Source organism: Haplochromis burtoni, unplaced genomic scaffold (genome assembly GCF_018398535.1).
Source record: "Haplochromis burtoni strain Fernald_Lab_line unplaced genomic scaffold, NCSU_Asbu1 Contig_994, whole genome shotgun sequence".
NCBI classification, from domain to species: Eukaryota; Metazoa; Chordata; class Actinopteri; order Cichliformes; family Cichlidae; genus Haplochromis; species Haplochromis burtoni.
In genome coordinates, this window is record NW_024583355.1 from 12,565 (window position 1) to 38,313 (window position 25,749).

The 25,749-nt window shown below is 47.6% G+C and overlaps 2 protein-coding genes across 5 annotated transcripts in view; one reads left to right on the plus strand and one right to left on the minus strand.

The window, feature by feature from the left end:
* The window catches only part of rap1gds1 (RAP1, GTP-GDP dissociation stimulator 1), a 28,005-nt gene extending 12,258 nt beyond the window's left edge, over positions 1-15,747 (plus strand). Inside the window, exons 5-15 of one of the 2 annotated variants that reach the window (XM_005951361.3) lie at positions 1,538-1,684; positions 5,008-5,136; positions 5,738-5,863; positions 7,068-7,211; positions 7,743-7,874; positions 9,188-9,322; positions 11,869-11,994; positions 12,215-12,354; positions 13,255-13,381; positions 13,602-13,730; positions 14,120-15,747. In XM_005951361.3, the coding sequence (XP_005951423.1) occupies positions 1,538-1,684; positions 5,008-5,136; positions 5,738-5,863; positions 7,068-7,211; positions 7,743-7,874; positions 9,188-9,322; positions 11,869-11,994; positions 12,215-12,354; positions 13,255-13,381; positions 13,602-13,730; positions 14,120-14,247 (1,463 nt within the window). In that variant the 3' untranslated portion in view covers positions 14,248-15,747. The remainder of the gene's footprint in view (positions 1-1,537; positions 1,685-5,007; positions 5,137-5,737; positions 5,864-7,067; positions 7,212-7,742; positions 7,875-9,187; positions 9,323-11,868; positions 11,995-12,214; positions 12,355-13,254; positions 13,382-13,601; positions 13,731-14,119) is intronic. The other variant, XM_005951362.3, reaches the window with a different exon arrangement.
* An 836-nt stretch (positions 15,748-16,583) lies between these two features.
* On the minus strand, positions 16,584-25,749 carry LOC102299272 (tetraspanin-5; the record flags this gene model as incomplete). Of its 3 annotated transcripts, XM_014330742.2 has the most annotated exon segments (11): positions 16,584-19,140; positions 19,229-19,254; positions 21,214-21,321; positions 22,535-22,596; positions 22,686-22,802; positions 23,347-23,394; positions 23,504-23,629; positions 23,950-24,120; positions 24,197-24,343; positions 25,190-25,240; positions 25,525-25,749. In XM_014330742.2, coding segments are annotated over 9 exon segments (876 nt in total). In that variant the 3' UTR covers positions 16,584-19,140; positions 19,229-19,254; positions 21,214-21,248.

Genomic DNA, 25,749 nt, shown 5'->3' on the forward strand with positions numbered 1-25,749 from the left:
TGTGTGTGTGAGAGTGTGTGTGTCTGTGTGTGTGTTTAATGTCACATGGTGTCAGAGCTCAATCAGCATGAAACCTTTGTCGGTGTAATAAAACAGATGTTTGTTCGGTCAGTGATGTATGAAGATGACTGTGATTGGATGGTCGTTGCTGTCCTACGATGATGCGTCAGCATCGTCATCCCTCGCTCGCTGCGTTCTTCAGCCATGTTGTTTTAAACTTCAGTGGACAGGAGGTGAAAGTTGTGCCTCAGGATGGTCAGAAGAACCAACACCTCCGACTGCAGATGGAAGAAGATCGTTGGTGATGTTACCCGACTCCTTCAAGTTGGAGCTTTCGGCCACCTCACTGAGCAGAGTGAGCTGGTTTATATATAAATAAAGGGCGACTCTCAGCAAAGCCTCTGTGCAGCTGTGACACCATATCCAGCCCACAACTGTCGGTGTGTTCAGGTTAAATGTCTCCCTCCCTGTCGCCTGCACATCAAGAAAGGACCTGGGTCACAAAAACGCCTCGTCCATGGAAGCCTGTGCTCTCTTTATAAAGGCCAACAGTACGTGTTTTATGCCCAAACCCAGTTTAAACTGGTGTCACGCAGGACTAAATGTGGACCCTAGCACCTACAAAGGCTCTACCTCAGCAACACCCAACAATACAACACAGAAACCAGTTCTGCAACATGTGGAAACCACAGTTTGACTATTCGAGGCAAAAACACAGCAGGAGACCAGTCCAGGTAACTGGGGTGGCTTAGAGCCCAGCAGAGGCCTTGGATGTGTCACCTACACTCGTAATCTTGAGTTGTTTGTTTTTTCCAGTGAAATCACAGGATACGACTTTAAGAGAACACACATTTGGTTACACGTCTCTTTCTCTGAAATATAAATCCACTAATGTGTGGATCCTGACCTGGACCAGGCTTTGCCATCAACAAACCTAATCCCAGCTGGATATTTGGCCTCTTGATCCCTGGTAGGGAACGCTTTATGATAGTCGACTGACAGTCGGTGGATGTGTGGAGGCGAGTGTCCGAGTGTCTACAGCGTCACACAGTGATGGGCTCCATTCCAGTCAGTGGTGTTGAAGACCAGCAGCAGTGCAGACAGGTCTCTGGTGAGCGGCACATGGTTCCTGTATCGCACTGAAAGCTCGGGGATCGATATCCTGTCTGAGGACGCTTTGGCTCGCTGGAGCTTTGATTACATCTGCAAAGCTGCTGATTCGCTGCGTCTTATTGCTGCCACACTGGCCGTGCAGTACAAAGCTAGCTGGGTTACTTACATGAACGGTGGCTGATAACCTGAAGCTTCTAAAGAAGCCTCGCTGAACCATGACAACGACCCGTCTGCTTCGGCCTGGACCTGAAGCGTCGCCGTAGTCCTTTCCTTTGTCGTTCACCTTTGACCTTTGACAGCCGTGGTTTAAATGGCTCTATGAATGCTCTGCTCACTTAACCTTGCTTTTCCATGTTCCAGGTTGTTTTTGACCATCTGTCTTTGCTGTGTGGCTGATTTGTGTCCCGGCCTCTTTGTTTTGCAGATGAGGGCAGGAGTGCAGTTGACCTGGCAGGAGGGGCTCAGATAGTAGCTGGACACATAAAGTCCCTCTCCCAAAATACTGAGCCGGCAAATGAGAAGCTCTTGACTGTCTTTTGTGGCATGCTGATGAACTATAGCAATGATAATGGTAATGACCATCTCCCCCAAAGAAGCACTCTAACTCATCCTAACTAATGAGCGGATGTTGTGTTTCAGTGCAGACACAGTAGAATCCGACAGATTCTTTTCTTGCCTGGTTTCTACTCTCCTGTGCTCTCTCCTGTTCTTTGTTTCAGCTTCACATCTAATGTGCCATTGTTGCTGCGAGGCTAGCGCTCCTCCATGCCTCATGTTGCTCTGCCTGACTCCAGGGGGCGTGTCTGTCGCTGTCATTCGGCTGTAATCCTTTGTTGGTGACGTTTGTGTATCGGCTGGTCAGCAGCAGCTGCTTTGTGTGGTTACAGGTAGCTTCTATATGCACACAGACGCTGTAAACATGGACGTAGCTTTCTGAAAGGTGACGCTTTTCTCAGGCACGTCCGGTCACACTGACTCAAACATGTCTGTTTGCAGCCGTGCATCACGAAAGCTGATTGTAAAACATTCTCCACACAAACTCGATGCTCAGTTTGATGCGCAGCGCTGCCACACCTGCAGCACTTTGTCAACAACAACACTGACAGCACAGCAGCGGTGATGACACGAGCACAGTTTAACACACTGGATTATTGTTAACATGAACAGCTACACTTCATGACGGCTGGCTTTCAGCTGCACCAAAACTTTGGTCACAAAGGTCAGGAGGCTGACAGCTCGCAGCTCCTCATCGGCCTCTAAAGTCTTACAGACACGAACAATCATTCACACGTAAACACGCACACGTGGAAATGTTGGCACATCAGGGTGTTCATGTCTTTTTGATAGATGTCAAATGCAGCTACACTTTAAAACGGGACGATTTCTAACATGAACATTTCACTTTGAAAGACCAGTGTTGTTGTTTTTATTGTCGCTCATTAATAAAAGGAGCGCCCCCTCTGGGCGGCATGGGTGGCGCCCCGCTGGGTGGTGTGGGCGTCGCCCCGCTGGGCGGCGTGGTCACTCGAGTTTGTGAATGCGATTACATGACAGTGAGGTGACGTAGGTCTTTATAAATCAAACCAGAAGCGAGGTCAAAGGTCACGTTTTCTAAAAATCTTGTGACTGTGAATAAGGTTAACATCATGGGTGCTTCTACTGAAAATGTTTGAGCTCAAGGTCAGAGGTCATAGTTTCTAAAGATCACATTTATTTGTAGGTGACCCTAGATGGAGGCTGACAGGTGGCACTGGTGCGGTTGACTTCACGTGTAGCTGCTGTTGAAGCAATGACACAGTGTAATGTGCAGAGACGGGTTTGAGCAGGATCGGTGGCGTCTAGCTCACCTTCAGCGTGACAGTTTTGGCAGCTGGAATGTGGACCGGTGGTTTTGGTAGCGCTCGTTTTAATGGTTGGTTTCTGACAGCGATGAACCAGTGAGACTGACCAATAGTAACTGCATTAGAGGGGAAACAGCCTCGAATGGCTGCAAGCTGTCCCCATCAAAGGGAACCATGATGGCACACTGGTTTCCAGCGTCCACACAGTTTAAGATACTCACTGACTCACTGGTTTGTTCAGGGCTGTGGGATATATCAGCTCATTGGTTTGGGGCATTTCAGGGATGTCGTTGGGTGGCTGTGTTAAGTCTTCATCCACTGCTCTGTCACTGCAACTGTGCCTCATCTAGTTTCATTACTCTTCTTCCTCCTGCCATCGTGTCCATAAACTCACTGCTGTTTCCACTGTGCTGCAACCTCTGCAGCTCTGACAGCAGCTCACACTCATGCTTACTGCACTGTGTGTGTGTGTGTGTGTGTGTGAGAGAATTTTAAGACATGTATGTGACCTACACTCATAATTTAGAGTATCAGTAATTAGTTGAGGACGGGGAGTGAACATGTGCGTACAATAAGTAAGACACATTAAAGGAAAGTTTTGAAATATATGTGTCTTTAAATAAGGGTGAGTAGTTTTTGGATGCACAGAAAGGTTCTCGAATATAGTAAAAATTAAAAATATTATATAATAATATAAGAATAATAATAATATTAATGAATAATAATGATAATAATGATATTAATAATAATGATATTGATGATGATGATGATGATGATGATGATAATAATAATAATAATGTATATTTTATTAATTAACGTGCTCAGTCCTCTGCACTTGATCCGTTCACTCAGTGAAACAGTGGGCAGCTCTTGCTCAGGGGTACATCAGGGTCGCCCTTCAGTGGATTTGAACCTATAGCCGTGGAGTAGCAGAGCTGGGAGGTCCAGTGCTTCCAGTCTGTGCCTTTCACAGACGTGACTGGTTTGCTGGTGGGTCAGTGATGGTCTGGCTGATCCATGGAGCAACACACCGACCTTTGAAGGCATGTGACTAAACACATGGGCGGCCATTCACATTACTGAGGAGCATTTTGAAGAAGGCTGTACTCTGGAAGGTCGGCATGAACACGACAGTCTGCCACAAGATCCTCACCGAATCCCTGATTGGTCAACAAGACAACGGCCGTGAGCTTCAAAGCTGAGCAGAAACACGTCTACAGACAAAAGGACGTCCTGGAGCTGATGGACAAGTCAAAGTCTGGACTTGAGTCCTACTGAAGAGGTTTGGTTTGAGTGTCTGGACCAAACTGTTTGGACTCAGAATAAACACAACATGTAGTTTTCTCTTTGCTGTCTCATTGACTCAGGCTTTGGCCTCTTCTTGTTGAAGTATACATTCAGTGACTGCACCACCTTCTTGTGAGTTCCTCCAACCACAGCCTGGTCTGATTACTGTTTCACTTAAATCAATCTGACAAAGTGAAGCGACGGAAGAGCCGATAAAGAAGTCTGAGAGCATTATTACCAACAGTCCAGCGTGGCAGTGGTGATGAGATGATGTGGTTCAGGACTGTGAGGGAACCACGAAGTCTGCTAACAAAGTCTGAAGGAGAATGTGTGGCCAACAGTTTGTGAAGCCCAATGATGTCCATCTCTGCATGGACAGACAGCAAGAAAACCAAATGACGAAGTCTGAACTCCAAGTCAGACACGTGGGCGTGACCTTAGACAGGCCACGCCTGCTCAGAAATGTAGCTGCATTAAAAGTACGTTGGAAGAAGAGCGGGCCACACGTTTGTCCTTCCCACTGTGGCCACAGTGCTGCTCAGAGGGGGTCAATTCAGACACGTGGACGTGACCTTAGACAGGCCACGCCTGCTCACAAATCCAAATGCTCAGAGGGGGTCATGTGATTGTTGGTGTTTCTTTGTTATTAATGGCTCCACCTTACGATAGGTGCGGCGACCGTTGTTGTGATTTGGCGCTGTGTAAAAATAACATTGAGCTGAGTTATGTAACACTGACAACTCTGTGCCTCTCTCTGCTTTTACAGATTCCCTACAAGCCCAGCTGATCAGTATGGGTGTAATTCCCACTCTGGTGAGGCTGCTTGGCATCCACTCCCACAACACAGCCCTGACAGAAATGTGTCTAATTGCCTTTGGCAACTTGGCCGAGCTCGGTGAGTTCATGTACACGTGCATGTAGTCTGTGACAGGACTTTAAAAGCAACAGTAACGTGTGTGGCACCAGTCTGAGCCTTTTCTAAACTTCACATGCTGAGTCCATGAAGAAGTAGCAGCAGCAGTGCTACAGACCATCATTTCCTCCTGTCACATGTGACGGCTGTTCTGACTTATTAAGTTTTTGTAGTAAAGAGACTTTTACTTCATCAGTGTTTTTTCTCTTTAACAGCTTAAATAAGCTGCACAGTACGATTTTAAGCAAATAGACTAAATATGGAAATTAAAATGTGGTTTGTGTTTAATACAACACAAACTGACATTTCAGCCCGTACACACACACACACACACACACACAGTAGCAGTCTCCGCCTCCCCATGATATTGATGCATAGCTTGCAGATAGTCCCATGTGTACTAGTCCTTCCAGGCCTGGAGGATCGTGCACCATGTCCCGTGGTGCGGTGGCTCGTCTGGCTTCATGTTCCAGTACAGAGTTTAACCTGTTAGACACGCTCTCATGAAACACAGTTAGCTCAGTTAGCTGCAGTGAGCACACTCGGTGCACTAGTGTGAGCTTTCTCCTGTTGTGTTTTCCAGAGTCCAGCAAAGAGCAGTTTGCGTCCACCAACATTGCTGAGGAGCTGGTGCACCTCTTCCAGAAACAGATGGAGCACGAGAAGAAGGAAATGATTTTTGAAGTTCTGGCTCCGCTCGCAGAAAATGGTAACGGGTTATTTTCTTTAACAGCATTGTTATTCTTCAGTCAGGAGGAGGCCGTGGAGGCTGCAGGGCTTCACATGGACATCATGCTCACCACCTCCTGTATAGTAAACGATGCTGTGACGCATCAGGCTAACTGCACAGTCATGGCAGCTCCTGTGGGTCTCAGCTGCCTGCTTTCACACAGCAGTGTGTGAGCAGCACAGAGCTGACTGTTATCACCATTGCAGGCACACGAGTCCTCCCACACTGTCAGTCTCCAGGACAACGTCCTACTTAACTCTTTTATTTGTCATGCAGCTTTTCATTGGACAGACAGCTCTGTTCTGTAATAACCTGAACGTCTGCGTCCTGATGGCGCACGCTTTGAGCCACGCTTTCAGTGTAGCATCTGCTTACTGGGAAAACGCTGGTTACTGCATGCAGGCTGTGCTGGGACACCACGAGCCTTTAGCTTGAAGGGTGGCTCAGTGCTCTGCGAGACAGAGGGATGGTTGCTTACGACGTACTGGCCAGTTCGTCTCGTCTGCACGGACCCGAGCCTGTTTCTGCCTCTGTGGCCTGCCTACAGCAAACAGCCTTTCTGTTTAGTTGTCTCTGGTTGCCACGGCAGCCGGCTCACTGCTTGCAGCATCACCTGTGTGGTGATTGGTGATGCTCATTACTTTTGATCTCATTTGTGGATAACTGTTTGTTGTTAGGGTGCATTGTGCCACGTTTATCTTGTTTGTGCTACAGGTGAAACGAGTCTTTCAGAGGAACCTGGTGCAGCTCTGTCTCCTGTTCCTGGAGCTTTAAAATCATGCATGATCTAATTATCTGCATTGATCCGGCTGTGACTGTCATTAGCCTCAGTACCAACGATCTGATTAAACCAACACTGTGTCCTGAGTTCATGACCACAGACCTGCCACCCCTCATTGCTTTAGCCAGTTTGGCTCCTTCTGGGGTACAGAGCCCGCTGGGTGGGCTGAGAGACCGTAGCAGTTTAGACTGATACAACAGGCCTGTCTTAAAACGTGTTTGAATCTCAGTGACCTCCAGAGCTCAGCTTTTCTAGCTTCTAGGAGGCTGAAACGTAGCGCTGGTGGCCACCAGTACTTTTCATGTAGGCTCCTGAAGAGCTCAGGCCAGTCAGGGACAGGCTGCAGCAGATTGCTTCAGGCTTTGGTGCTCTCTGAAGGTCTTCTCTGCCTCCCTGTGCCAGATGTCATAAAGCTGCAGCTGGTGGAGGCGGGCCTGGTGGAGTGTCTGCTGGAAGTCGTGGCTCAGACGGTGGATGGAGAGCGGGAGGAGGACATCGCCCAACTGAAGACCGCCTCTGACCTGATGGTTCTCCTGCTGCTCGGGGGTATGGCTCTCCTTAATACAGTTGTTCCACAGCAGCCTTCAGAAGCTACGATAGCATCCACGTCTGTATGTGATAATGTCTCATATTGTGGTCTCATTGTGTTTACTTAAAACAAGGACACGTGTCGGAGCAGCTGCATGTGCTCCTCTAGTAAAGTTCTTATAAAAACACAATGCTTTGCAAAATCTGCAACCAGATTGTTCTTGGTAAAAGTAGAAACAGCAAACTGGAGGCAGAAACTCTCTGAGGCCAGCACGCCAGAGAAGAAGCAAGCAGCGAGTGCTGCAGACGGCTCACGTGGGCGACAGGAAGAGCAAACGCTGGGAGGAAACCACTGATCCCAGTTCAAATGCTGGAAATGGAACTAGCTCCTGATCACGTGATTCATTTAGTTTAGCCCTGACATCTCTGCTGCTCCGTGCGTGGTCCTGGCTCTCTGCAGTCTTGCCACACATTAGCAACCCAACAGTAACAGTGCTGACAGCTGCTCTGTTCCTGCCTCCTTTCTTCTTGTTTCCCGTCTTTGTGCAGACGAGTCCATGCAGAAGCTGTTTGAGGGAGGAAAGGGCAGCGTCTTCCAGAGGGTCCTGTCCTGGGTACCATCTCACAACCACCAGCTGCAGCTGGCCGGGGCGCTGGCCATCGCTAACTTTGCTCGCAATGGTAAGCTGTGAGTCGCTCTGTTTGAGGAAGTCAAAATGTGAACTATGGAGTGACATGATGCCACACTGTGGAACGTTGTGCCCTCCAGCACCAGCGTTAGATGTTTCATCACTGAGGGGATGGGAATCTGGAAATGTCAGCCCTGTATCTTAGTCCCAGTGACTCTGGAACTCACACCAGTTTAATAATACTCACTGGTATCCCAGTTGAACGATGGAGTGAAGAAAGAAACGCGCTGACCTCCATGTTTTTCTCCCTCACTGAAAATAAACGTCAGTAATGAGGAATAAAGCAGCACAGAGTGTTATTAGCATTAGCATGGAGGCATCGTTGGCCAGACTCACCTGGTAGCTGATAATAAAACTCCGAATCATTAATGACCCGGTGACCTTCATGCACAGAGTGCAGCACAGAGTTACTCTGATTCCTGTCTTCACCTGTGCAGCACACACATCCAGCACCTGTGATGGCTGCAACATTTCAGTCACATGTAACAGAAGCTGAAGCTTCATCGCTCCCACGTGTTCATCGACTAGGAGAGAGCGGCCGTTCTTTCTGGAGATGAACTCCTGGCGTCACTCTAACAGGAAGTGATGTCATAGCCACGTCCTGAAACTCACAGACAGCAGCACCTAAATATCGGTTAGCACACTGCTACACCAGTATCCCCAGTACAGACACACAAAGCAAACTTTAGAAACACCAGTTTCACCACCATTATTCCCAAAAGTACCACACAAGTCAGAGCAACAGTAAACCAAGGCCATGGTTCTCATACGAAGACCTGCCAGAGGCCCCGCCCACTCTGTTTGTTAACCCGTTTTAGACATCACTGAGAGGAAGTCGAGCGTTCTGCCACTTTGTGAGGATGCTCACAGTCAGCACCCTGAACTAGATTTAACCTCTGTTACACGCTTTAGTTGCATCGACCCTCCATTATCACCAGTTAGAATCCAGACTAATGGTTTATTCTCAGAACTCCAATAAGCACCAAATGCTCACCACTGTTTCACCTCGTTCACAGTATTCGATTCATATCCTTCAACACAGAGTTGGAGAAAAGCAGTTTCTTCAGTAGCAACAACTAAAATCTATGATCCAGTCTCCCAGTGGCTGGGAGGGTTACACCTGTGGGGAGCCATCACACCAGTATCACAGGCTCCTGTCTGGGGCTGTTTTCATTTAGGCCACATTCATTGGGTTAGAGTCTGGGGTCGTCTGCAGCTTTAAACAGTGTAGTTAAGGATCATTTGTACCCACATAACCACACAATGTGTTTATGCACCCAACTATACTGTTCCTGCTGTTTGCAGATGGCAACTGCATCCACATGGTGGACACTGGCATCGTGCAGAAGCTTCTGGAGCTGCTGGATCGGCACGTTGAGGAAGGAAACGTCACTGTTCAGCACGCAGCCCTGAGCGCCCTGAGGAACCTGGCTATACCCGGTGGGTCAACATATCAGGTTACAGGTGACACCTCCTGATGACAACCAGATGTGGACACTGCAGCTACATAGTTGCTGTAATGATAAGCTTTGTGAAGTCTTCATGGATGAAAATGGGATTACAAGTCCATGCACACTACACATGTACACTACACATGCACACTACACATGCACACTACACATGCACACTACACATGCACACTACACATGCACACTACACATGCACACTACACATGCACACATGTGGACACTGCAGCTACATAGTTGCTGTAATGATAAGCTTTGTGAAGTCTTCATGGATGAAAATGGGATTACAAGTCCATGCACACTACACATGCACACTACACACTATATCACCAAACGTATTGTCTGCCTGCACACGCACACGATCTTGGGTGATGTCTCATCCACAGAGTTTAATATGATGTTGGCCCTCCCTGTAACAGCTTCAACTCTTCTGGGAAGGGTTACGTTTCCAAGTGTTTATTCAAACTCTTAAACAGTCACACAGAGCGCAGGCAGACATGTACCGTCTGGGGACTGTGTGGCTAAGCTGCTGTCCTTCCCAGTTACCTCCACTAACAGTTGGCTGGAATATTCAGACGTTTCACAGTTTGACAGTTGCCCGCTGAGCTCCAGAGATCGACCCATTCCTTAGAAAATGTTGACCCGCGTGCAGTCCTGAGAAAAACTACGTACACCCTCACTGTGGCAGCCAAGTGCTGCCAGTCTATTTGACTTCAGTTATAATCAGCAAGTAGGTTTGAAAAGCAGTTGGAAGTTTCGAACGTAGGATTTCACAGGATACCTGGAGTTGATCTTTCCTCCACCTCCTCTCATCACGGCGGCAGACACGTCCTAAGGCGCGTAGAGTCGTTTAACCAGCGTTGGGAAAAGGTTGTAGGGCGCTTCATTTTAGGTGCAACAGCGTCAAGGATAGAAGAGCATGTGGATAACAAGGTGTTTGCAAAGTCTTCAACCATATGAGAGGCAGAACAACCAAAAGTACTGGATGCAGAATTCAGGAAAGACAGAGAGAAATCTGCCGTCAGTTTCAGCATCAACTATTCGTAAAGTCCAGTTCAGTATCTAAGTCACCATGACTGGGGCGTGGTCGGAGATCCCAACGTTGTTTATATCCTTTATGCGAATGTCCAAGCCTCAGGAAAAGACCCAGTCCAGGGTGTGGCCCTTAGCCTGGGTAGGTTCATCTACCCACTGAACGAGGTTAAGAGTCAGTTAATGCAAGAAAGTCTTCAGCTTCAGTCTTTAGTCCTGAGGGGAGGCAGTCAGGACTGAGGATTTGCACAACTCATTCCCCACAAGCACCTCTTTCCATGTTTTATCGCTAAGCTCATACCCTGATGGATGCATTGGAGAGCAGTTAGTATCTTCCCCAAGGATATTTGACCAAGTGGCCGCATAGTGTACAGGAACATCTGTGCCGAGTATAACCTGGAAGTCCCGAGGTCAAAATGGGAGATGCCCCCAAGAACCGAGCTAAGATCCTGTGGGACTTCCAGATACAGATGGAGAAACTAGTGATGGCTAACCAACCGGACATGGTGGGGGACAAGCAGAGTAAGACGGCCTTAGTGATAGACGTAGCGGTTCCGAATGACAGCAACATCAGGAAGAAGGAACACGAGAAGCTTTAGAAATACCAAGGACTCAGAGAAGAGCTGGAGAGGATGTGGAGGGTGACGGTGGTCCCAGTCGGAGGACTCGCCCACATGCTCGTCAAGAAGTCATTCATGAACAAGTTCATTTTATTTTCAACAAAACAATCGACAGATCGTGAGGGTGTAACATATAATCTACTAGTAAACAAACTGTAAAACAAACAGCATGATACATGTTCATGCTAACATCTCAATAAATAAGTTACTGTAGAAAGAGTTTTAGAAAAGCTTTGGATAGACTCTCTCATTAGTTCTGAGATAAAGACGCTGAGCTCTCGCTGTGGAGGACTGAGCACTGCCTGCATCTTCACACTGACCGCGGAGCTGCACACGGCAACAGAAGGAAAACATTTAAATAAAGTGTGCAAAGTCAGCGAGTCATGCACTGATGTCACCGCTCCGTCTGCAGCTCTTTACATCCTCAGCTCTGCTGCTCAGGCCAGGAACTAGTCTGATCCTGTGGCTCTGCTCTTTGTGTGTGTTACTGCACACTGTGGGCTCTCTGCTGCGTTCAGCTGTGGATTTATGGCACGTTCTCCCTGTGATCTGCTCCGTCATGATCCACCTGTGACTCATCCAGCCTGCAATAATCACTCAGCTCTTACCAAATACTGCCTGGCAGCCACGGGTTTAATAACAGCATATTGCTGATGTTCTCTTTGCTGGTAGTTAAAGAGCTGATGTTTCTTCGTGAGTCAGCTGATGGATCTTTATGCTGAAATGGGAGTTCTTCCCGAGCTGTTGTTCAGGGTTGGGAAGGCCAGCTGCTTCACAGTGAAGGAGCAGCGGTGTGCCTGATGCTGTCAGCGCGATATAACTTTGTTTTTTGTTGTGAACAGTGTTTGTTCTGTTATTTCCTCTGCAGTGGTGAACAAATCCAAGATGCTGTCAGCTGGAGTGGCAGATGTGGTGTTGAAGTTCTTGCAGTCGGAGATGCCTCCAGTGCAGTTCAAACTGCTGGGAACGCTACGCATGCTCATCGACACCCAAGGTAAACGCTGGCTTCTGTCTTTAATGTTCAGTTTTATTCATGTTGGAACCGTTGGTATCCAAAGGCATCATTATGGTGATTGCTGGAGTTCTGCTTGTGCGGGACAATGAGGAGAGGTTCTTAACAGCCTTCATTTTGAGTCATTAAGACAAATATGAAAGCAGCTACTCACGTGTGCAGCATCAATGACGGCAGCCTTGCCCACTGTGTGTTGGCTCAGCTGAAGCAGCAGACCACCTGGGAACCAATGGGAAGCTGGTGGAAAGGCTGGTGGAGTGGTGCGAAGCCAAGGACCACGCAGGCGTGATGGGCGAGTCCAACAGGCTTCTGTCTGCCCTCATTCGACACAGCAAGTCCAAGGTCAGACCACACGCCATCACTCACCCTCCAACACTGCAGCTGTGCTTGTTGACTGTTCAAGTCTGCAGCCGGTCCACATTCAGGTTTCCAGAGTGGGAGGTAATCCAGGATCGTAGCCTGGCAGACGTTGGGAAGTCAAAGGCATCGATAACGACTGAGCTCTGAGAGCTAACTCCACCCACACGTGCTGATTATGTTGTGCAGTGAAGGTCAGTTAGCTGGCACTGATCAGAGTTTCCCAGAAAGTTCTGCATGTTTGAGCAGCTTCTTTTTAGCGTTGTTGGAGCTGGAACGTCACTGTTCAGAGACCAGGCTGGTAAACACTCAGCGCTCTGTTGGGCCAAGCTCACCTTTGACCTTTGCAGAGGAGAATATTCAGGATCATTTCAGTAACACTGCTTTTTATTTGGACGCTGTCACCTCCACCCATATTTGTGAATTCGTTTTCTTAGCTAATATATATATATATAGGCCAATCTCCACCCTTCCTTTCATACAACTGATCTTCTCATGGCCTCTGACAGTCGTCTCTGTGCTGCTAGACCTCAGTGCAGCGTCCGATGCTGTCCACCATAATGTCCACCATAATGTCCTATCAGAGCGATTAGCATTGAAGGTACTGACAGTCGAATATGCTACATACATTGAACTGAACAGTCAATGTTCAGGCCCAACGGTGATTTCTGATTATTACACCTGATTTCTGGACTCCTGTGGCTGGGTTTGTTCTGCATGTGTGGATGAGAGGCCTTTTATGGAAGATGTGACTGTTTGATTTATTTTAAATGATAGAACCTGTTACATGTAATTATTATTACATGTAGTCCTCTTTAAAACAGCTCACAGTGCGCTGAACCTCTGCGTGTTTTTAATTCTGTGGTTTTGTTTTTCTCTCTTTAGGAAGTAGTGAGGACTGTCATCCAGGGAGGAGGAGTCAAACACTTAGTTACCATGGCAACCAGTGAGCACATGATCATGCAGAATGAAGCCCTGGTGGCTCTGGGTCTCATAGCAGCCCTGGATTTAGGTAAGCTCCAGGCAGGATCCATGATCCCTGTCGTCACCATCTGTGACACAAACATGTTTTGGGTGTGAGCAGCTGTGGTTACGCACTACTGTTGAATCTCAGATAATGGACTTTGAAGGCGTTTCAGGAGCCGTGTTGCACACGAGCGTGTTTAGAAATGTGGCGCTGAAGCTTGTAACGTTTGTGCAGCACTGCAGCTGGATGAAAGTTTGCATTTCAGTTGCAGCTGAGAAGGACTTGGTGGGAGCCGGCCTGGTGTCTGTGCTTCACAAGCTGCTGTCAGATGAGAGGAGCGCACCGGAGATCAAGTACAACTCCATGATCCTCATCTGTGCAGTCATGGGCTCAGGTGAGACTGTAACCACTCACATGTTTGAGCTCTATGTGACGGCTGATTGGCTGCAGAGATCAAAAGTGTTGTGAAACTCTGGATGTCTTCGTGTAACGCAGCTTTAAAAACGTGAAATAACAGCAGGACAAGAAGGTAGCAGACGGACAAATAAAAGCTGAAACGGTTCAACCGGTCGGTGTTTCGGCGCCCTGGTGTCAGAGCGCTGAGGTCACTGCGCCTGAGTCTCACTGTCAGTGTGCAAGCGATGGACTGCCTCAGCAGCAGGAGTGTGTTGGAGGGTCTCTGCACAAACTGCTGTGTTTTAACGTGACTGAACGTGCTTAAACACTGTGCATGCTGGGACCTGTGGCTTTGATAACACGCCTGCCTCCTGTGTTTCTCTTCAGAGCCGCTTCATAAAGAGGTCCAGAGCTTGGCGTTCATCAACATCGTCTCCAAGCTGAGGGCTCACGAAAACAAGACGGTATCACACCAGGCGTCGCTCACAGAGCAGCGGCTAACGGCCCAGAGCTAAATGACTGAGTCTGACCCCGCCCACACCTGCCCACCCCAATGCCTGCCTGATACCCACCTCTCCAGTGACACCTCACCACTGCGCTCCCCCGTGCCCCATCGTCATGTGCCAAGGTACCATGTCATGTGAACTGCGAGCCAGATATCCACTCATGTCTCTGCCACCTCCACTAGGGTTAGACTGATGTGTAATACTTTGTGCTTACATACAAGCTTTTATTTTGAAGACCTCACCATAATTCCAAACTAGTCAAAGTCAAAACCTGTTTTTAGACGCGCGACGGATACGCAGTCCTCTGGAAGCCATATTTGTAGTTTTATTCAGACGGCTAGCAGGAGGCTTCACACACCAGCTGATGTGTGAGCCACTAACGAACGCATTAGTCTAACCCTACCCCCTCTACACGTGCATGCGTCTCCGTAGCTCCACCAGAGCGCCACAGACTGCCTGATGCAATAGATCGAAGACGACACTCCTTTATGACCATAGCTGTGACGCCATCTGCCGGTAAGCCGTCCAAGAAAGTGTGCACAGAACATCCTTCCTGTTGTGGATCTTCTTTGGTTTTTCGAAGCAGACAGCCATGACGCGCCCAGCTGTGTCCCATGTAGATAGAGTACACGCTGACTAGGAGCTGTGCATGTTTTAGTCCCGTTCAAGGTGTGCCGCGTTTTCCTGTCCGCTGCTTGCATGCTCCAGAGCATAGCCAGCCCTCTTCCTGCTGACACCTCGAGTCCTGGACTCGATTTTATTCCGTTTTTAACTTGTGCTGTTCAAACAGTTCAAACAAACAAAATACGAGCAGAGGAGCAAATTGGACGTGTGCCCTTCCTAACAAATGATGGCCTCGGCAGAGCTCCTGGACTCTATCCAAGACATCATACTGTGAATAATGGTCTTTAATTGCAGACTCTGGAAGTTTCACAGGAATTTGTAGAGCGTACAGTAACAGCAGGAGAGGTCAAACCCCACAGGGTCAGTAAGAGCTGCATGTCGGATATATGACATCCTTCCTGTTAGTACGTCGTAGCTCTGCCTGAACACAAAAAGCATCAGTGAGCTGTTATTGTTTCAGACTGTCAGGAAACCTCAGATCAGGCCCCACAAACGCAGCCCCGAGTGTCCGTGGGGTCACTGCCGTGTACGGTCTGTGGCCGCACAGCTGGAACCGGGATTAACAGTTAATAGGACAGACACAAAGCAGCTCCCGCACAGCGCCCTCTGGAGGACAGACTTGGTTTACATGCAGCAGGTTGTCGTCCGTGCTCCTCACCCTGTCCCTGTCCGGGCCCACACCTGGTCCTTTTCTTTTTTAAAGGTATGAATGGTTATTTATCAGAGTCGTGCTCTTCTATGACACATGCCAGTAGAGATCCTTAGTCACTGCATCAACTACTATAAGCATATATGTTTGTTGTACATGTCATGAGTTGTATATTTTGGAGGATTGTAACTCAGATAATTGTAATGCAGATAATTAAAGACGATAGCTGGTGACGACTCACGTGTTCTTGTTTTGTCTAGAGTGAAGCTCGAGTCCTCGAGTGAAGTCAAAGAATCTCTAGATTTGAACTGAAGATATAATTTAAGCACACAGACGTGTCACATGATGAAGGGTCGTGTGGTGTGGACCAGAGTGCCACTGAGTTCATCTGACTTCAGGTCGAGTCACTTTTTATTCCCCACAAACAGTCAGTGCAGCAGCTCTTACTGCAGCTCAGTGTTGAGGGTTCAGTATTTTGCCCAAGGACACTTGCAGGAGGTGCTGGGGGACTGAACCGCCCGGTGCTCGCGTGGCCTGTCCCCGTGGCGCTCGCCTCCTCACACATACATGTGTAATAATACACATCATGGCGTTAATTCAGTTACACTTGAATGAAAGGCTGGAGAACAGGAGCCACTGATACAAAGTGAGAGTCACAGTCTTTGCTCGTCATCATGACCCTTCTGCTGTGGACACGTGGCACAGCTGTAGTTCCCTGTAGCCTAAACACTGTTACAGAGCTACAGAGGAACTACAGTCTTCTTTGCAGAAGAAACATCTTCAGAGTTCAGGAACATCTCTGACTTCTTCTAAAGCTCCTCCAGCCTCGTCTCGACCATGACCTCTGGTTCTTCTGCTGACAGTCTCAGGACCTAAGTGTTCTTCATGTTCACCGTAGTGCTCTGCTCAGAGAATCAAGGCTTTGACTCATTAGGCTGGAGCATGGCTCTGCTTCATGAACACGTCTCTGCAATATCAGCAGTGACAGTCGGCACACTGACTCATGGGAAGTGCAGTTCATAAACATATTTACTAACCATAAATATGAACAACTCAGACGCACAATGATCAGTAATGTCATCACCTTTATTAATATTAAAAGCAGTTTGAGACAAAGACATGAAAGGAGGCGGTTACAGTCCAGTGTCTATGGCGTGTTCTGAGATCGCCGAGGCATCGTCACCACCTCCAAACGTGTCGCTGCAGATTCAGTAGTACTGACAGGTGTAGAGTTAGAAAACCAAGTTCACTGTAAAATAGTTATTATCAAAAACATTACTGATCCCTCTGTGAGTAGAAAAGAACTCTGAGGAGCTCCGGGGAACACTTGATAACCGCCATGACAAGAAAAACAAGGTAGTTAGCACATTAATACAAGTACATGCTGTGAGCCAATCAAATCACTTTAAATCACCGAGGGAAACACGGAGCACGTGAGCTCGTTTGGTGAACGTCTGTTTTCATTCAAGTGAAAAACGCTGGGTATGAAACACTGAGGATGATCATTTTCACCGAGCTTCACTCAGTGTTTAAGTAAAGATGTGGAACGAGACGGCGCATGATGTCACGGCGGGAACGAGACGGCGCGTGACGTCACGGCGGGAACGAGACGGCGCGTGACGTTATGTAAGGACACAACAAACCAACGAGTATAATCTGAGTGACACCTGAAAACAGCACAAGTGTAATAATGACTCGTCTATTCACATGTGACGGAGCGAGTAACTGTCCAACAACACAAACTACTTTCTTCAAACGTCTCTGTCCTTCATCATTAGTTACTGTAACTGAACAGGTCGTTTTTAGAATCATTTTCTTGTCTTTGTATCCAAAGCTGTGACTTTACTGAGCAACAGTATCAGGGTCTGTTTTGGGCGGAGTCACGTGTAGCTTTGTCTTTGAGCTGGAGCCTCAGATCAGCTGAACGCTGTGTTTGTGATGCAAACTGAAATGTACTGACATTTTCTAAATAATTTGTCTGTAGTTTCCACAGATGATATCAAACAGACAAGAACAAAGTGGTGTCACAGTTTTGAAATCTAAAGCTGAAAAGAGGAGGTTTGGGCTGCAGCCATGTTAGGAGCCACACCTTTATAGACGAGAGGGTGGAGGCCAGCCCGACTGTCAGCCAGTGCTATTAGCTTCGTTAGTAGGATCCATGAAATGAACAGAAAACACCAGAACTGTCTGCAGCACACAGTAACCAACAACAACCATCCTAAAAGTGCGGGGTCAGGTTCACTGACTCACATTAGCAAAGGTGAGGCCTGCATGCTACCTGTGCTGACGTACCTGTTAAAGATGCCACACCCACGTTTCAGTTGTGCAGGTGCACGAGTTCTTTAAAAGCAGCCCACTTTAGATGTGTTACGAATGTGTCTGTTCTTTGTCCCACAACGTAAATATGCTTTAAAACAGCGGGTACCCCAACCGACCATCGACCGGTACCCCAACCAACCATCGACCGGTACCCCAACCGACCATCGACCGGTACCCCAACCGACCATCGACCGGTACCCCAACCGACCATCGACCGGTACCCCAACCGACCATCGGCCCGTGAGGCGTGGAGGGCTGCGAAAGTTGAGACTCGGGTGTGAAATTCATGGTTTTCAGAGTTTTTAATCAGTTTCTTCGCTAACTCAGTTTCCCTGGGTCTTTTCCCGTGTGTTATGAATAAATCTGATCTTTTTTGGTACCAGTACTGGTTTTATTTTGTTGTATTTATCCGCGACACCTTAAAGGCCGGTCCGTGAAAATATTGTCGGACATAAACCGGTCCCTGGTGCAAAAAAGGCTGGGGACCGCTGTTCTAGAAATACTGTGAAGTTGGGTATTTTCTCACGAGTCCATGGGAACTGGTTCCCTTTGAGCCAAGCAGCACTGAGAGAAGCTACAGCTGCTGCCTTTAAAAAGATCCAAGAAGATAAGAACAAATAATAAATCCTCTTTAAACAGAAGAACGGTTTCTGTTTTTCAAGTTCCAGGTCAGTCTCAACGAGCTCTACGGTGGACGTCTAAACTAAAACTGATTTCAATCTGAAACGAGCCGATTAAAGAATACTGAGGTGTCACACCGGAGCAAGGGGTAGGGCAGTGGGAGGAGTTTAGCGATCCACTCCAGTGCTTGCAGAGCTACAAGGTGGTGATGAACGTGGCAGCAACATCCTCAAACACTTCCCTTCTTCAGTAGAGAAGGAAGTCATTGAAGTGATCCCTTCTTTCATTCGTACTGTGCATTTACAGCATGTTTAGCTGCTGTCAGTGCAGCATGCAAAGATATCCACTTACAGATTCCTCCCTACGGTGCAGCAGTCAAGCGCAACTAATGCAAAGGTACAGGAAGCGAGTGGTTGAGTGTGAGGAGCACGAGCCGCAGTCCTAACGATGGCCCGTAATGACTACAGTGAAAAATATCTAATATCAAAAACATTATCAAAACTTCTACTCTAGATGTAGCTATCAAACCTGGAGCGCTGCGAATGCTAACAGTGCTCTCCTTCTTTGTACAGTAGTTACTCACAGTGTTTATATACAAGTCATTTCACATATTAGTGCCTTGGAACAAAGGTGCTGGTTCAGTAAGGGATGGTGCCGTGATCGGGTCTGATCTCCCCGACGTGCTGGAGCTGATCATGGGGAAGAAGGACAAAACATATTACAGGTCACATCTGCTTTTATATCACTGTGTAAGTTTGGTTGAGTTCAAGTGTTTACCTTAAACGCTGCATTAGGTAAAGAAGCTGGAAAGGAAAAGACAGAAAGAGGCGTTTAGTAACTGTACGACTCGGTGCGTCACTAACAAGCCTGCTGCGGTGACAGAAGGCTGAGGGTTAGGGTGACACCACCAAGGATCTTCTGCAGGGTCAGGGAAGACTTTGCAACAATCACAGGTTACGGCTTCGAAAGCAAAGTGCCCCAACTCTGACCGCTGACCATGACTGCATCTCTGATGTACAGTAGCATCACTTCACTCAGTACTGTTAGACTCCTGAATGACGATGTTGTTCAGTAACAGACAACTGATCCTTATGAGTTTAACTGGACGCTGACAAACAGGGTCCAGTCAAACAGCATGTTTGCTCCACATGTTTGAGTTGCACCTGTACCTGATGTAACCTCTGATCTGTTTTACCTGAAATGATGCGTTTACATCGACTGCTCACAGCACAACAATAAAACACCTGCACTTAGACATTACATGGGCTTCCAGTTCATTTCAGCATTGGTCTGAACATCTTAGTGCTTATGTTGAAGGCCCTGCATTGTGCTGGACCCTAACCCTGACAGCCTGCTTTGTTCCTGCAGGTCAAACAGCTGTTTCTGCTGCAAACAAACGTTTTTAATTTTCCTGGACTATTGTTGATCGTTATTTCATCTTTTTTCTTCTGTTTCTGTGGGTTTGAACTCTTTTCCATCATATTAAGGATGTCACAGGCAGCATAACATTTCCACGGCCTCTCCAGACCCTTTTCGTGTCTTTCACATATGCTCAGGGTGAATCTATGAAAAGCACAGGGCCCCACTGGTGGACCTGCCAGTTCTGGTATTCTATGGCAAAGGCCAATCAGAGTCCACTGGAGGCCACCCTCATGAAGTCTGTTGTTTGGTCAGAGCCATTACACAGTGGCCAGTTAGAGGTCATCCTGTTCCTCGTTGCATAAAGAAGCAAATACTGGTCCTGCTGATGGTTTACGGACGTACAGTCCTCTGTCTGCTACTGCAGGCTATGCTAGCAGACTGCAAACAGTACTGACGTGATGCTATACTCTGATTAAACGTCAGCTGCTGTGCTACCAGCACAGTAAGTAGTAAATACATTAGTGTAGTTTGACCTTTGACCTCAGGTTTGCTGAATGTTGTGGGTACAACACTGACCACAGTGAAGGCAAACCTAATATTAGCATGCTTTGGTAGCACTCAGATGCAGCTACAGGGCTTCTGTGCAGTTTAGCACAACAGGAGCCACGTTTGGAGAAAGTTTGCTGTGACTGTGTCACTAACAGCACGTGTGCTGTCATCATGTCAGATTATTCATGCTTCACGTTCAATTACTGTAGCCAAACATGCTAGCTGTTAGCTAGTTCCTGCATTGTTTTTTCAGCTTCTTGGGCACGTGGATTCCTGTGTTTCTGTTCATCATGGTGTCGTTATGTGTGTGATCAAAATCATATCAGCATTTCATTTCTAACTGTGGCACTTTAAAGCCAGGACAGATGGTCTGCTGCGACAGTCGCTAACGTGTTGCTAACTACAGCTAGCTAACACCGCTACACTAAAACAACAGGACATGCTGCATGGAGAGCAAAGAGCCAGGCTTTGGTTTGAAATACAGCGTGTGGATGGTGGGACAGACGTACGTGTTCAAGTGCTAACAAAGCTTTAATATGCTAGCTGCTGGTGGGGGTTCTTCTACTGCCAGTTTGTAGTAATTAGTAGTAGTTAGGTGTTAATACGAAACTGAATTCATTAATTTAATAATTTATTTTTATTTTTTAGAATTGTTTTAATAAAATGTATTTGTTATAAATTCACATTTATTTTTAAATAATAATAGTGAAAAATGATGAGTTTGTGGCACATTCTTGCTTCCACACAACACTGTTAGGGTCACATGACTACCCCACAGCTGCACCTTAAACAGCACACAGATCACACAGCAAAGCTCAAGAGAAGTCTCCACATGGATCCATCACACCCACCGGTGACAAACACACATGCGGTGTGTGCGAGTGTCTCACGAGTAGTAAGCCGACGCTTTCTTGCTGGAGTACGGTGGGAGTCGGCGCATGTAGAGAGGGGGGGGCACCCTGATGAAGCATGGAGGAGGAAGAATGAGTGTGATGATGGAGCTCAATAAGCCTTGTCCCTAAACAGCAAACTGAATGTTACGCTTGATTCATGCGTCAGAGCTGCAGGATAAAACTGACGTTACAACAGCTATGAAAACAAACACGAGTCCCAGCAGACAGGAGTGTTTGTGTGGGTGCAGGTTTATTATGGAGCATTGCAATGAATAAATGCTGCTCTTTAGTTCACACTGCAGCCGTAAGCTGTGCTGATGTTTGCTGACTGTTACACTCACTAATACGACAGCTCTTACTGCAGAACATTTAAACGATTTACGAATGTTTTTGATGATCATTTGCTGCAAAGTGAACGACTGTGAAAAAGGGCGTTTTGCACCCAGTGTGTCGAAGTCCTGTTTGGAAGTGCAGCCACATTTATCTGACTCACTGAAGATTCACAAAGTCCTGAGAACAGCAGTCCACTTCAGTACCCTGCTCAGTGAGTCTGACCTCTGACCTCCACTCTTTCAAACAGCAACACCAATCAAAGCGCAGCGTGAACCCTCCATGAGGTCGCCTAGCTGTGCGAGTGTTTAACACCTCCCAGAGGTACGTTTGCATTTCTACTGAGGCTGGAAAACACAGAGCCATCAAACATCTGTACGGTCACATGATGTTTACAGACAAATCTCATTATGGTTGGTTATTGTTCAATGAAATGTTAAGACCTGAGAGTACTTTACACAGCAAAAAGAGACGCTCTCCATCAGTGCGTTTAACAAACCAGTCATGGCAACCAGTACGATCCCGATAACAGTGATTGGATATAACGAACTATAATTCTTTCAGACGTGCTGCTGCCATCAAATGAAACGAACCTTTGTTCTTTATAAAACTGTTCTGCTGTCACATTTATGACTTTGCAGATTGTTGTGTTCTGTTATTATTCACATTTTACACAGTTTGTCCCAAAACTGGGGAAAACTGTCTCCCAGTACTGACGGATGTGTGGACACGTACTGGCCACAGCAGCTGTCTGCAAATCGTTTCATTTACTGGTACAGATGTTGCACAGTGGATCCAGCAGAGGGCGCTCTGACTGCTGTAAGGACCAGCTGCTGGGAGCAGAGCTGTCGGTTCTCACATCAAGTATGGCTATCAGTGAATAACAAGCCCGTGTCAGTGTGGCTCGAGCTGCCAATCAGTGAAACGTGTGTGTGCAGCGTTTTCTCACCAGCTCGCCCGCACCGCCTCGATGTCGCTCACTAAGTTTTGAGCCAAACAAATTCCAAAGATCTGTGGATGAAACACAAGAAGAGTTGGAAACCCGAAGGACCCGAGAGCACGATGCGTTCGCTCGACACCCGAAGGTGCGCGGCACCGACCTGCAGCAGCGCAACGCCGATGAAGATCCCCGCCACCAGCGTGAGGTTGTCCTGCAGCCACTTCTCAAACTGGGGCACGCAGCCTTTAACGTTGATGTAGTCCTTCTGCTCGGAGTCCTGCGTGCACACAAACACGTGTCATTTCAGATATTCATGTCCCGGGGTTTGATCATGTGAGAGGAACATGACAGGAACAGAAATGACCTGTAACAACGAGTCTGTTTCCTTCTTTCTTTGCAACGCTCAGACTTCTGATACTCGGAGATCATCATTTGTATCCTCGATTACTAAAAGTGTAACAAACGTGGCGTTTTTGTCACGACTGCCGTGACCTGACCCGTGACAGACGGGCCTTTAACAGCGTTATGGAGCTGATGGATGAGTGTGGGCAGCATTAACCTGAGCTGGTTAATCACATGCTACATGTATCACAGCCTTCACGTGTACACACACACTGACAGGAAGTCTGAAACACATTTAGTTTTATTATGATCCAATCTGCTGCCCTCGAACAAGAGGTCAGAGGTCATATATGACATGTTTTAAATCTTAGTATGATACCTTCTATATGTTGTTGTGAGGCCAATAAATCATTACGATGACCCAACTCTGCGCCCCCGCACTGGTTTACCAGTTACTCACTGGTTTACCAGTTACTTACTGGTTTGGCTCGAATGTCGTAGCCACACTGAGTGTTGATCACGTCCTCCTGAAAGCAAGAAACAATCCTGGGTTTAGCCGTGAGCAGGTGGAGTCAGCTGACCACACCGCTGACAAACAAACGCCAACATCAACGACGATGTGTGAGGAAGTCGTACCGCTGGGTCCTTGGTGCAGCAGGAGAAGGGAACGCCGCACTTTTCCCGACTGGGGTTTCCATCGGTGCAGTTAAAATAGATGTTCAGGTTCCAGTCGTCTGCTCCGAAAGCACCACAGCACTCCCACTGCAGCCAGGCACAAACACTCCTGTTAATAGGACTGCACACGATCAGCACACGCTTCAAGGTGGTCCGAGGACGGACACGTAGACAGACGCGCGTTAAAAATGGACACTATTCCTTAAATGATCCAGTTCATGTGAAATACAAACTTTCACTACAATGAACCCGTCCAGCACGTAGACTGCACCGCAGCTTTACAGCTTCATGGACACGTCACGTGTATTAGCATGCAGGCGTGACGCGGACGCTGTTACAACAACACCAATACCAGTATGATCATGTATGACGATGGTGTAATAACATTGTCACGTGTCAGCACTTACATATTCCTGAGTGAAATCGATGAGGTTCTGCAGGTCGATGTCGTCCCGATACGCCCGGATGTTGTTGTTGATGAACAGGTTGAGCTGGTCTTTAATCCAGTCCTTGAAGACAAACGCCAGAACTCCCGTCGTTAACTCCAGGAAGAAGATGATTCCAAGGAACACCGAGAACTACGACAGAAGAAGCAGACGCTCAGCACACTGAAGCCTGCTGCTCGTTGATGCGTGACAACGATTTGGAACATACAAACTTCAGTAGAAACGTGTTTTCCCGCAGCGCTCCGATGCATCCGGCAAAGCCCAGGATGAACATAACCCCCCCAACCACCATGAAGAGCCAGACTGGGTCCAGACCCCCCAGGTCTGTGATAGATGAGAGGTTGGACAGGACCCCCTGCAGAGAACAGACGCAGCACTCAGTCTGAGCCGGTTTGGTCAACAGGGCCACAAATAAATGCATGAACTAGTTTTTCAGCGTCACTCTGAGACAGGATATTTCTAACTTTAGAGATGTTGCACAAATGGAAGAACGCAGTCTTACATATTTGTTTAATATGTGCATTGAAGGACATGTCCTGGTCAAAAATGACTCCAAGGTTCCTCACAGTGTTACTGGAGGCCAAGGTAATGCCATCCAGAGTAAGAATCTGCTTAGATACCATATTTCTAAGCTTTTCAGGGCCGAGTACAATAACCTCAGTTTGATATGAATTAAGAAGCAGAAAGTTAGCAGCCATCCAGGTCTTTATGTCTTTAAGACATTCCTGCAGTTTAACTAATTGCTGTGTGCTATCTGGCTTCAGTTACAAGTGTTTGAAGCAAAAAGCAACATTTGACATCATCTTTCAAAGTTGCTTATTTCAGTGTTTTGTTTATCAGTTCTGTGAACACTTCCCACGTTCAAACAGAAGTGCTGTCACATGACCCTGGGAAACACTGAGCCCTCAGCTGCGTCACATTTCTGACTTTAGTAAAGTTCACATGAAAGTCAAGTACACTAAACAACACGAACACGTGTGGAAAATGACTGACGGCTCATTAAATGAATCAGGTTTGGATTGGAGGTCACCTGACTTTGCTTTGAAATGCTTGGCTGTCCACGCTGCAGGACAGGAGCGTGGGTTTCTGTGCCGCTTCCACGCTCGTGAGCAGCTCACAGCAGTCACGCACACGCGTCCATCACACTGGAACACGCTGACGTCTCAGTCAGTGTAATGACGTTGTTGTCACGTGTTCTTACCTTCTCACTCCACGCCCACAGTCCGATTCCCACTAAGGCCATCCCCAGCAGCTGCAAGACACGGACCACATCTCATTAAGGTGAAGATGCACGCGAACACAATCACATGACGTCACTGACTCAGTGTTATTTAAAGGTTTCCCCCGTGACGTTTCTCTGTGTCACTCAGCAACAATAAGCAGTGTGTGTGCGTGTCCATCAGGCCCTCAGCTGTCATTAAAGCCGATTAGCTGTGGACTAAGCTGCAGCAGGAACGCTCACGTTACTCTGAGTAACGGATCGATGCCTCCCCCGTTACTGATAATAACACACGTCACCCACGCACAGCTGCTCACCCAGAACAGGATGTTGAATCCAAAGATGAAGTATTTGATGCAGCAGCTGACTTCGTGGCCTTTGTAATGATTCCCCGACATGATCGTGGGTGGAGGAGACACGGCCTGCTGCTGCTTCACGGGATTCGTGCCGTGCGGGAGGGAACAGGTTCAGCGCTCCGTGGACGCATGTCACCGTGGGCTTCCGGTCCGCACAGAGGCCCTGGCACACGGACGGATGTGACC